Source organism: Saccoglossus kowalevskii, chromosome 3 (assembly GCF_978046115.1).
Source record: "Saccoglossus kowalevskii chromosome 3, keSacKowa6.1, whole genome shotgun sequence".
NCBI lineage: Eukaryota > Metazoa > Hemichordata > Enteropneusta > Harrimaniidae > Saccoglossus > Saccoglossus kowalevskii.
The window spans coordinates 40,962,540-40,977,081 of NC_140643.1; the positions used below are offsets into that span (position 1 = coordinate 40,962,540).

A 14,542-nucleotide genomic window follows, 5' to 3' on the forward strand; every position below is an offset into this window, starting at 1 on the left:
ATAAATAAAACTGAACATGAAATCTACTAAGATTGAATTGGAAACTTGTACACTCCATTTTGTTTTGCAAATATACATGACGTACTGTTAGCCATCTTTATCAGAATGTATTAGATCACTAATTGTATTTTTTTCAAAATTGATATAAAATATGTTATTTTTTATTTGAAGAGCAGTGACTGTTGCACAGCACATGTTCAAATTTTAAACAAACAATATATTTTACATGTTTGACTCCCGTGTGCGAAGCACAAAAGGGAGTCTTTGCAGTTACCCTGTCTGTATGTCTGTATGTATGTATGTATGTATGTATGTCACTTTTTTTGTTCCACCGTTATCTCAAGAACCACTAATCAAATTTTTGTGAAACTTGGTACATAGATGCTCTGGGATAATGCGCAGAGTTGATTAGGTTTTGGTAAAAATCTATGAATATTAATTACCTAATTTGCATGATAATTAGCTGATTTTTAGCTGTTCCAAGACTGTTCCACTGATATCTAAAGAACCACTCATTGGATTTTGATGAAATTTGGCACATGGATGCTCTGAACTAGTGCGCAGATTTGATTAGTTTTGGGTAAAAATCTATGAATATTAATTACCTAATTTGCATGATAATTAACTGATTTTAAGCTGTTCTATGACTGTTCCACTGATTTTTGAAGAACCACTCATTGGATTTCAATGAAACTTGGCACATGGATGCTCTGAACTAATGCGTAGATTTGATTAGTTTTGGGTAAAAATCTGTTAATATTATTAATTACCTATTTTACATAATGATTAATCAATTTTCGGCTTTTCCACTGATATCTCAAGTACTAATCATAACATTTCAATAAAACTTGGGACACTGCACATAACTGATAGTTTTTAGGGTAATATCAGTACATATTAATTACCTAATTTGCATAATTAATTAATTTTCAGCTTTTGATATTTCGAGTAGTAATGATCACGTTTCAATGAAACTTGGTACATAGTTACTTGAGGACTGTGCAGAGACCTAGTTAGTTTTTGGGTAAATATTTGTGCATATTAATCACCTTATTAGCAGAATTAGTTAATTTTCAGCTTTTCACCTGATATCTCAAGTACTAATCATCACATTTCAATGAGACTTGCGACATAGATATTCTAGGACTATGCAGAGACCTGATTAATTTTGGGATAAATAATTGTGCCTATTAATTACCTAATTTGCATAACTAGTTAAATTTTTTGCTGTTCTATGATGTCTAAAAACCACTCATTGGATTTCAATGAAACTTTTAAAGAGTACCCATCACATTTCAATGAACCTAAGACTATGCACCATATTAGTTTTTGGTAAATATTTATGCTTCTTAATCATCTAATTAACATAATTATTTAATACTGATATCTCAAGTATTGATCATCACATTTGAATAAAACTTGGTACATAAATTCTCGAGGACAATAGACAGTCTGATTAATTTTGGGTTAAAATCTGTTCATATTAATTCTCTAATTAGTATAATAATTAATGTTTTTTTGGTTCTAATCACATTTCAATGAAACTTGGTACATTGTGCAGACCTTATTAGTTTCATATTAGTTACCTTATTTGCATAATTAGTTTTCAGCTATTCCATCAATATCTCAAGTATAAGTAATTTTGAATTAATTTGTAATGTGTCTCCAAAACTCTCTTTCTAAGCTTTCTTTGATTTACACATTGCTATGGGTCCCATATTCAACATGACTTAGCATAACGATGATTGTCCTTCAATAAAGTAGCTATAGTTAAAATAATTATATACATTGTTTATCTGTGTAATGTTGATTTTGTTTTGGTATTTATTTACATTACAGTCTTGAGTGTACCACAGAGTCTGCTGCTGTTGATTATTCTGGTACAATCACTGTAACAGTAACTGGTAATGATAGATCAATTCAGACTGGAACATCTGATGATTCAGTACAGTTTACATGGAGGGTGAGAATAATTTATTATGTCTGTAATTATATTCATCTCTGATTGCAGGTAATTTAACAAGTTGAAAGTATCAATAATTACAAATGTCGATAATTCAGTCAAACCTGTGTAAAAGGTCACCTTAATAGGGGCAGCTGCACACACAATCAGTTTACATTAAAATAACTCTGTCTAACCATGGCCAGCTCCTTAGTATTTAAAGGCCCAGGTATACTATAAATACGCTTCTAAACAATATGGATTATTTCTTTGCTTGTCACGCTGTAGTAAACAGCCCCAGCCAAGTTCTGGTAAAAACGTGTTTTCTTGAACTTACAGGTCGATTATGTTGTGCCAAAGTGGATGTATGTGACTATGAATACCACAGCAGTGACTGTGTGTAGTATTTATGACAATAAATAGTGTACGAGTTGAGATTCTGGCCGATAAAAGTCAAAAACATGAACAGGGGAAAGGGACACGCTACTAAGCTTGAATAATTAACTGCTGTCAATCAAAGTCACGTGAGGTTGGACCGCAGAAACAGAATGCGTCATCTAATCTCCACAAAGTTCCTAATGCGTTTCTCATTATCACATAGCAGATTCAATGAAGACAACGCATCAAGTGATTGTTCAATCGTAGACGTGAACTCACGTAACAGACGATGAAGCAAACTTAACTTTTCGATGTGTTGCCGTGTTTTACAATAGAAAGGAAATTTCATGGAATGATGCATCGTCTCAAATTCATTATCTTTGCTATTACCATGAATTAGTGGCACATTTTTGAGAGTTAAAGTGTGAGCGCCGTGCAGCAAATATATTTTTTTATCGTAGACCGCAGCTTGACATCACTCTAAGTGAATGTACATCGTGGTTATTGCCGTGGCATCGTAGTTTGACGATACAAGGATGACAAATGACATAATACGGTAAATCCGCAGTTCAGACGAAGGCTTATTGATATGTAGCATGGAAGTAAAAATTATATAACCATGAATCAATGCCACATCTCTTCATAACAAGTCCCTTATTAACTACGTTATTAGTTTTGTCGTTACGAGACGCCTATATAGCTTAGGTCCATGCTCTATAGAGGCAACCTGACTGGACCTTTACATGCATCGATGTTTACAGAGATTAGTGTTATCAGCTTGTAAATAAACTATGGGTTTCTGTAAACATAGGCTATGCAAATGATTAACAGCACCCATTAGCATAGCCACACCTCCAATTCACACTTGCCCAGGGCAAGTGAATTGGGCCTTTAACGACCAAAGCTCAACAAAAGACTGTATTGACATGTATCCACACCTTTTAAAAATGATTGTTTTTCTTTGAAAAAAATGGGACTTCACTTTCTTCATATGCTTTGAACTAAAATAAAAATAAAATTCAGTTTCATGTTCTTGGTAGCTTTGAAGAGTGTACGCATCATAATAGTCAGTGTGAGCAAATTGAGAGATGTACATTACACTGATTCACTGTCTAATCATAGACCTTATACCAATTAATATTCATGAATAAATTAGTGACCCTGTATATAAAAGACACCTGTCTATAAAGGCCGAAATCAAAAAGTCCTCGTGACTGTATAGTAAAATTATATGAAACTGTGATGTGCATTTTTTATCTTTCCCATATTATGTCACATTACATATCATTACTAAGTGACGAGAAAATGTCTATTCCTTTAGCGCAATATTTAAAAAACTGTTTTAATACAAGACAGCAGCACCTACATAAACTAAGCCAGTAATACATTCCTTGTATTCAAATTATTATCTTTTTTTTTTTTTTTTTTTTTTATGCCTTTTTGTTCCCTTACTTTTTATGTGGTTATTTTTCTTTTACTAATATCTGATTTGTAACCCTTTTCATCCCCTCCGGGGGATGTTGTGTGTTAATAAATAAATAAAAATAAAATATATCTTTTGTAGGGAAACACATATGCCTTTAGTTAAAACTAGATATTGATATTTCCATAATGATATGTCATGCATTCAGTTATCAAAAATAATGAAATGACGGTTAATTGAAACAAAAACATGTAATATCAGTTGATCAAAATCAAATAACTTTTACTTTGGAAAATGTTTTTAGTCTCAGTGGAATGCTCATTATTATCAACAAGTTAAATCTCCAAAAATATTCTTTAAATGGTTGGCACATATATCTTGTGTGGAAATTAAAATAAAAACATTGATATAGTTATAGTGAGTATCACAGAAGTGGTATAATTGTTGGAACTTAGCAGCATTGATGCACTGCCACCAGGCAAACTCAAACTTGAATAAAGGGAAACAAATAATAATAAAATGTTATCAAATGAATTATGAACTAAGGCAGATATATGCATTGGCTGTATATACCATACTTTCTGAGAGCTGACTTGTTATATTAAGGACACATTTAAATACTACATATTGCAACGTTTTAAGCAAACGTAAAAATAAATTGTTTTATAATAATAAGTAGTGGAAGTATAAGTCTCAGTTTATGGAATATACAGTGATACATAGTTTCTAATTACCATTCATTGTTTTATCTAATTTAGAAACCAACTATAGTTGACTTTCACCCTAAGATTGGTCCTAAATCTGGAGGTACTACAGTTATTATATCAGGACAATATATGGATGCAGGTAGAAATATTACAGTTGACATTGGTGGTTCTATATGTACTGTAGACAGGTAAGTGTATTATGTATTTACCAATGCAGAGTAGCCTTGGTTCATAAGATTGCTTTCAAAGCTGGGAAACTAGAATATTACTAATGGGACAAAATATGGATGCAAGTAGAAAATACAAGTTGGTGCATTGTAACCACCAAAGGAGTGATTTCGGTTCGTGCTGAGTGTTCAGGCAGCCAATCGTGGCGCATGTCATTTTCAATCTTGACTCTATTGGTGGTCGTGATCAACTTTTTTTCGGCACATGCTGATTGTTCACACATGCACATTTCGTCACCTGCTGAGACCTATAATGTGAACACCACTATAGATGGGGAATAAGGTTTTGGATATTGCTATATAACAGGTAGTAATCAAGCATGTGTGATGCAGTGATGGGCTGACTAGATTAGTTCAATATAACAAAGATGTCATAATTAGACTCGTTTCTTATACTTTGGTGAGACTGGATGGTTTGGTTTCTGACTATTCTGGTTTGGTTTCTGACTATTCTGGTTTGGTTTCTGACTATTCTGGTTTGGTTTCTGACTATTATGGGTTGGTTTCTGACTATTATGGTTTGGTTTCTGACTATTCTGGTTTGGTTTCTGACTATTATGGTTTGGTTTCTGACTATTCTGGTTTGGTTTCTGACTATTCTGGTTTGGTTTCTGACTATTCTGGTTTGGTTTCTGACCATTCTGGTTTGGTTTCAGACTATTCTGGTTTGGTTTCAGACTATTCTGGTTTGGTTTCAGACTATTCTGGTTTGGTTTCAGACTATTCTGGTTTGGTTTCTGACTATTCTGGTTTGGTTTCTGACTATTCTGGTTTGGTTTCTGACAGGACCTAATGGTATATTTTGAAGACATTAGCAATGTCTGATATTTGAGATGAGCTTCTGTTTGTTGCATTGATTAAGGGTTAAGCAATGAGGAGAGAGTTTTAATTGACATGAAATTGATAACAGAATAAGGTTTGCTGTCAAGGAAAATCACTTGGCCCTTATACATTCTGATACAGTAACTGTTAAAATGACAAAATGTGGCCAGTTGGCCAGTTGCATCTTATTTGCACATTGACAGGTTTATTCCACAATATTGGTCACAAATGCACATCACTTTGCTATCAGTATTATCAGGATTATTACAGGTGGACCTCTCTAAGATTTGTTCATTTCAATTCTCTAATTGAAATGTGCATTGCCAACAGCAAGCTATTTCAGTCGAGAGGCTGCTTGTTCTATTTTGACCAAAAATTTGATAAAAAGTTATAGAAATACATTTATATGAAAAAATGATGGTACACAAAGGGTCATACAGGGAAATACGTCATGTGTTCTTTCAATTACATTTTACAAAATTTTATTTGTTTCAGAATGAATGAAAATCATGTCAATGAAAGCATAATTGTATGTATGACCTCACCACATGATGTGACCCCGACTGCTGAATTAACAGTATACTTTGATGGTGCTTCAAGTAAAGCCATGTCGCAATATGAATATGCAGATGATCCTTCTGTGAACAACATCATACCCTTGTCTAGCATATACAGGTGTGTATGTCATTACATTGCAATACTTAATGATTCAACTATTTGAACAAATTCATATTCATGCCCTACTAGGTAACTATTCACTAACTTCTAGATACATGTGTGTGTATACAACTCAATAATAATTTTTCTGATTGAGATATTTTGCTTGTATCATCCCTTCATGTTGTAGTTGCATGTTCAGTCCTTTAACAGTACAAGGCAGTATAATTCAATCATGTGTGACGAAATTGATACTTTTACAAAAAATGTCTTAGTTGATGCCATGGAGAGTAGAAAAAAGTATACAGATAATATTTAATATTTTTCCAGTGTACTTCTTATATTTTAGTTTTCATATTTTTTTGCTACTTTTAGATATTTTTGTTGTTGTTATATTTTGTTATCTTAGTTCATGTTCAACTTAGTTTCTTTTTGTCTATCAAAAGTTTTTTCATTAGTCTTTGAGTGAAATGTATTTTTGATTTGGTGCAGCTCCTAATTTACATAGTGAGCCCCTGTTACAAAAGGGAAGCAATAAATAAATAAATAAATAAAATATATTATGCCCAAAATGTGAGTAAATGTGATATACATTTATTTAAGTAGGCTATGAGAATGGTGAGAATAAACTGGAGAAAATCTGCCAATAAGGCTGACATAACAACTTGCTGGAGCATTATACATCACTGTGCATCATATGCTGATGGAAGTACTGTTCTGGGATTCTCTATAGCAGCACATGTGTTTACATTAAATTTGTCATTTTCTCAAAACTAGGCTGAACGAAAATCATTGCTCACTTAATTAAATAACATTTGTAGAAAGTAATTTGCAAAGTACCAGTTATTAGTCCCTGTTTGGACGCAGTCCGAAAACGGGGACTTATGTTTTGACCTTCGTGTATGCGTGCGTGTGTGCGTCCGGACCTGTATCTTAGAAATGCCTGGACCAATTACAATCAAACTTCACACATACATCATACATGATATCATACATATGCACGTCAGTTTCTTTCATGATCTGATTCAAGATGGCTGAATGGCAGCCATTTTTGTGCTAAAAATCATCAAAATCTAGCATTTCCCGGCTGTTTACAGATGGATTTTGTTCAAACCTTTTATATACATTGGACATTATAGGACCTTGATGAACATCATTTTGTTTTACGATCTGATTCAAGATTGCCGAATGGCGGCCATCTTTGTGCTAAAAAATCATAAAAATCAAACATTTCTTAGTTGTTTACAGATGGATTTTGTTCAAACTTGATATATACATTAGACATTATGGGACCTTGATGCAAATAATTTTGTTTTTCAGATAACATTTAAAATGGCTGACTGGTTTTAATGAATGGGCTTCTCGATCCATATCTCCAACTTGTTTTGACTGATTATGTTCAAATTTTAAATATTCATTATACATCATGTTATAGATAGACAGATATATTGGTTTGACGATCCTATTCAAAATGGCCGAATGGTTGTCATTTTTGTGCTAAAAAATCATCAAGTATCAAGCATTTATGGATGAATTTCGTTGAAACTTATAACATACAATAGACATTACAGGTTTCTGATGCGCGTCATTTTATTTTTCAGATAACATTTAAAATGGCCGACTGGTTTTAATGATTGGGCTTCTAGAGCCATATCTTTTAAATGCTTTGACTGATTATATTCAAATTTTATATATTCGTTATACATCATGTTATATATATATATATATATATATATATATATCAGTAATTTTAATGAAAAAAAAGTACATTTATCTTAGTAATAGTGACACCTGTTGTTTAGTGTGATGAACCCCCACGGTTGGGTACAGGAGCATAGAAGTTTTTAATTAAAATTGTTTTCCATAAGAAAAATGAAACCATCATACATGGCCTTATAAACAGCCTTTTACTTCATAGTGGGGTGGGTGGAGTAAAGCTGTGATTATTTTTATTACTTTCTGACCATCTAGTTTGCCATTTACCATGTCCATATAAACTAAAGCTCCAGCCAATATCAGATTTGACTACTTGTTTCAAGCTATGGCACTTGGAAATGAGTGTTGTGACATGTGGCAAATGTCCAACTGTCTTGGTTAATAAGATTGGCTATATTTCAACTAGAAACAGGTAAACCAGTATACCTGTATGTACGAAGCCAGTGATCGTTATTCAAGCCAAAGAAACTGCATCTATTTATATAAATACACATGGACAGAGAATATTTTCTTGGAGCACTAAATGTGACAATTGCCCTACTGTCTGTGATAAATATACCACACCAGCTACATAGTGCCCGACGAGGAGTTGGGTAGGTAGTGAAGAAAAACATTGACTGAAGCCTGGCAGAGGACTGAATTGTTGTCAACAGCAACAAACATACTGGGAAAGTCAAAGACAGTGAAAAAACAAACAAACAAAAAACACACAGGCATATAAATACTAACTTTCTAGGATCTTTATTGACTCCAAGTAATCCAGAGTAGAACGAGATGAATCAACGCTATACTCCGCCATCTTTATTTTAATATTAGATGCAACCATTATTCTGTAGGGGACAACGGGTCATAACTTGAGGGGAGTTAACACCCATGATTTTTAAAATGCCTTGATCAATAAGAGTCTAAGTTACAGGGAACATTATTTTCATTTTTCAGTGGACCAATAAATGCATTTGACAGGAAAATAGAAAAACTCTACCACAACAGCAATTAGAACAGCTTGCTGCATTATAAGTATCACTTCCCTGTCAAATTAGTGGTTCATGCTTATTTGAATCTGAACATAACAGGCCAATTCTATCACACCTTGCTAGGCTTGAACTTCCATCCAATCAGAGCATTCCAAATGAACATGATTCTCCACAAAACTAGAGGGCGCTCTGACCAAAAAATTGCCATGATCTAAATAAAAAGAACTGATATATATATATATATATATATATATATATATATATATATATATATATATATATATATATATATACATGATTCAAAATGGCTGATTTTGAATGCTGTTCCAGAGCAATATATCTCAATATGGACAAGTACTTGTTTGACGATCAGATACAAATGTCAATCAATTTAATGTTAAAAAAATCATATTCCTGACATGGTTATATTCCAGCTATATTACTACATGTATAAACAAAACTATATATCTTAAATTTGATAACTAACCGGGACTGTGCCATGCATGACTTGTTTACTTTAGGATTTACTTGTAACTAAGCCAAAACATTGTTTAAAGTTTATAGTGCCATTGTCTTGTTTTTTTTGGCTCAACTGACGACAACATAGTCAGATTTTAAACTATTTTGTATTTTATTTTATATTACACTTTTTTATTGCTTTACACTTAGTAGAAATGTTATATTATTACTCATGAAATGTTACTTTATTATTATTATTATTATTATTATTATTATTATTATTATTATTATTATTATTATTATTATTATTATTATTTCTTCCTAGTGGTGGTCTAGAAACATTGATAAATGGTTCTGGTTTTGTAGTGCAAGAACCAAGGATGAGAATCCAGATTGAATCTGAAAACTTCACTTCTGTAAGTTTTTGTTTCTTACTACTGGTAACTGTTTATTGTGCATTATGTGTGTATATATTACTGTATGTTTGGTCATTTACTAAGAATGGTCAATCACTCAGTGTGCACAGTTTGTTTATTAATATTTTGTCATGATAACAATGCTAATTAGCTCCTGTTCACAAAAAAGTGTTCATAGATGTGCATGAATGAGATTAGTAGAATGTTTGTGGACCCAGAGGGTTTATAGATGTTTATTGATCCATGGGGTTTATATATGTTCATGGACCCATGGGGTTTATAGATATTTATGGACCCATGGGGTTTATAGATGTTTATAGACACATGGGGTTTATAGATGTTTATATACCCATGGGATTTAGATGTTTATAGACCCAGGGGGTTTATATATGTTTATGGACCCATGTGGTTTATAGATATTTATAGACCCATGGAGTATATACTAGTAAATGTTTGACCCATGGGGTCTATAGATGTTTATGGACCCATGGGGTTTATAGAGGTTTATATAGACATATGGGATTTATAGATGTTTATAGACACATGGGGTTTATAGATGTTTATGGACCCATGTGGTTTATAGATGTTTATGAACCCATGGGGTTTATAGATGTTTATGGATCCATGGGGTTTATATATGTTTATGAACCCATGGGGTTTATAGATGTTTATGGACCCATGGGGTTTATAGATGTTTAAAGACACATGGGGTTTATAGATGTTTATATACCCATGGGATTTAGATGTTTATAGACCCAGGGGGTTTATATATGTTTATGGACCCATGGGGTTTATAGAGGTTTATATAGACATATGGGGTTTATAGATGTTTATAGACACATGGGGTTTATAGATGTTTATGGACCCATGGGGTTTATAGATGTTTATGAACCCATGGGGTTTATAGATGTTTATGGACCCATGGGGTTTATATGTGTTTATTAACCCATGGGGTTTATAGATGTTTATGAACCCATGGGGTTTATAGATGTTTATGGATCTATGGGGTTTATATGTGTTTATTAACCCATGGGGTTTATAGATGTTTATGAACCCATGGGGTTTATAGATGTTTATGGATCCATGGGGTTTATATATGTTTATTAACCCATGGGGTTTATAGATGTTTATGAACCCATGGGGTTTATAGATGTTTATGGATCTATGGGGTTTATATGTGTTTATGGACCCATGGGGTTTATAGATGTTTATGGACCCATGGGGTTTATAGATGTTTATGGACCCATGGGGCTTATAGATGTTTATGGACCCATGGGGTTTATAGATGTTTATGGACCCATGGGGTTTATAGATGTTTATAGACACATGGGGTTTATAGATGTTTATAGACACATGGGGTTTATAGTTGTTTATATACCCATGGGATTTAGATGTTTATAGACCCAGGGGGTTTGTATATGTTTATAGACCCATGTGGTTTATTGATATTTATAGACACATGGGGTTTATAGATGTTCATATACCCATGGGATTTAGATCTTTATAGACCCAGGGGGTTTATATATCTTTACAGACCCATGTGGTTTATAGATATTTATAGACCCATGGGGTATATACTAGTAAATGTTTGACCCATAGGGTCTATAGATGTTTATGGACCCATGGGGTTTATAGATGTTTATGGACCCATGGGGTTTATAGATATTTATAGACCCATGGGGTATATACTAGTAAATGTTTGACCCATGGGGTCTATAGATGTTTATATACCCATGGGATTTATATATGTTTATGGACCCATGGGGTCAATAGATGTTTATGGATCCATGGGGTTTATAGATGTTTATGGACCCATGGGATTTATAGATGTTTATAGACACATGGGGTTTATAGATGTTTATATACCCATGGGATTTAGATGTTTATAGACCCAGGGGGGTTATATATGTTTATGGACCCATGGGGTTTATAGATGTTTATAAACACATGTGGTTTATAGATGTTTATGGACCCATGGGGTTTATATATGTTTATAGACCCATGTGGTTTATAGATGTTTATGGATCCATGGGGTTTATAGATGTTTATGGATCCATGGGGTTTATATATGTTTATGGACCCATGGGGTTTATAGAGGTTTATATAGACATATGGGGTTTATATATGTTTATAGACACATGGGGTTTATAGATGTTTATAGACACATGGGGTTTATAGATGTTTATGAACCCATGGGGTTTATAGATGTTTATGGATCCATGGGGTTTATAGATGTTTATGGATCCATGGGGTTTATAGATGTTTATGGATCCATGGGGTTTATATATGTTTATGGACCCATGGGGTTTATAGAGGTTTATATAGACATATGGGGTTTATATATGTTTATAGACACATGGGGTTTATATATGTTTATGGACCCATGGGGTTTATAGATGTTTATGAACCCATGGGGTTTATAGATGTTTATGGATCCATGGGGTTTATATATGTTTATGAACCCATGGGGTTTATAGATGTTTATTGACCCTTGGGGTTTATATATGTTTATGGACCCATGGGGTTTATAGATGTTTATGGACCCATGGGGTTTATATATGTTCATGGACCCATGGGGTTTATATATGTTTATGGACCCATGGGGTTTATAGATGTTTATAGACACATGGGGTTTATAGATGTTTATATACCCATGGGATTTAGATGTTTATAGACCCAGGGGGTTTATATATGTTTATAGAACCATGTGGTTTATAGATATTTATAGACACATGGGGTTTATAGATGTTTATAGACCCATGGGATTTAGATGTTTATAGACCCATATGGTTTATATATGTTTATAGACCCATGTGGTTTATAGATATTTATAGACCCATGGGGTATATACTAGTTAATGTTTGACCCATGGGGTCTATAGATGTTTATGGACCCATGGGGTTTATAGATGTTTATAGACACATGGGGTTTATAGATGTTTATATACCCATGGAATTTAGATGTTTATAGACCCAGGAGGTTTATATATGTTTATAGACCCATGTGGTTTATAGATATTTATAGACCCGTGGGGTATATACTAGTTAATGTTTGACCCATGGGGTCTATAGATGTTTATGGACCCATGGGGTTTATATATGTTTATGGACCCATGGGGTTTATATATGTTTATAGACCCATGGGGTTTATAGATATTTATAGACCCATTGGACCCATTGGGTTTATAAATGTTTATGGACCCATGTGGTGTATAGATGTTTATAGACACATGGGGTTTATAGATGTTTATGGACCCATGGGGTTTATAGATGTTTATGAACCCATGGGGTTTATAGATGTTTATGGATCCATGGGGTTTATAAATGTTTATGAACCCATGGGGTTTATAGATGTTTATGGACCCATGGGGTTTATAGATGTTTATGAACCCATGGGGTTTATAGATGTTTATGGATCCATGGGGTTTATATATGTTTATGGACCAATGGGGTTTATAGATGTTTATTGACCCATGGGGTTTATAGATGTTTATGGACCCATGGGGTTTATATATGTTTATGGACCCATGGGGTTTATATATGTTTATGGACCCATGGGGTTTATAGATGTTTATGGACCCATGGGGTTTATATATGTTTATGGACCCATGGGTTTATATATGTTTATGGATCCATGGGGTTTATAGATGTTTATAGACACATGAGGTTTATAGATGTTTATAGACCCAGGGGGTTTATATATGTTTATAGAACCATGTGGTTTATATATATTTATAGACACATGGGGTTTATAGATCTTTATATACCCATGGGATTTAGATGTTTATAGACCCATATGGTTTATATATGTTTATAGACCCATGTGGTTTATATATATTTATAGACCCATGGGGTATATACTAGTAAATGTTTGACCCATGGGGTTTATATATGTTTATGGACCCATGGGGTTTATAGATGTTTATAGACACATGGGGTTTATAGACGTTTATATACCCATGGGATTTAGATGTTTATAGACCCAGGAGGTTTATATATGTTTATAGACCCAGGAGGTTTATATATGTTTATAGACCCATGTGGTTTATAGATATTTATAGACCCGTGGGGTATATACTAGTTAATGTTTGACCCATGGGGTCTATAGATGTTTATGGACCCATGGGGTTTATAGATGTTTATGGACCCATGGGGTTTATAGATGTTTATGGACCCATGGGGTTTATATATGTTTATGGACCCATTGGGTTTATAGATGTTTATAGACACATGGGGTTTATAGATGTTTATAGACCCAGGGGGTTTATATATGTTTATAGAACCATGTGGTTTATAGATATTTATAGACACATGGGGTTTATAGATGTTTATATACCCATGGGATTTAGATGTTTATAGACCCATATGGTTTATATATGTTTATAGACCCATGTGGTTTATAGATATTTATAGACCCATGGGGTATATACTAGTAAATGTTTGACCCATGGGGTTTATATATGTTTATGGACCCATGGGGTTTATAGATGTTTATAGACACATGGGGTATATAGATGTTTATATACCCATGGGATTTAGATGTTTATAGACCCAGGAGGTTTATATATGTTTATAGACCCAGGAGGTTTATATATGTTTATAGACCCATGTGGTTTATAGATATTTATAGACCCGTGGGGTATATACTAGTTAATGTTTGACCCATGGGGTCTATAGATGTTTATGGACCCATGGGGTTTATATATGTTTATGGACCCATGGGGTTTATAGATGTTTATAGACCCATGGGGTTTATAGATGTTTATAGACCCATGGGGTTTATAGATATTTATAGACCCATTGGACCCATTGGGTTTATATA

The 14,542-nt window shown here is 33.5% G+C and overlaps 1 protein-coding gene across 1 annotated transcript in view; it reads left to right on the plus strand.

Moving 5' to 3' along the window:
• Positions 1 to 14,542, plus strand: part of LOC100376158 (plexin-A2-like) — a 78,165-nt gene that overhangs the window by 19,804 nt on the left and 43,819 nt on the right. Inside the window, exons 21-24 of the mRNA XM_085497508.1 lie at positions 1,840 to 1,963; positions 4,502 to 4,638; positions 5,995 to 6,174; positions 9,631 to 9,721. Coding sequence (XP_085353634.1) covers positions 1,840 to 1,963; positions 4,502 to 4,638; positions 5,995 to 6,174; positions 9,631 to 9,721 — 532 coding nt within the window. The remainder of the gene's footprint in view (positions 1 to 1,839; positions 1,964 to 4,501; positions 4,639 to 5,994; positions 6,175 to 9,630; positions 9,722 to 14,542) is intronic.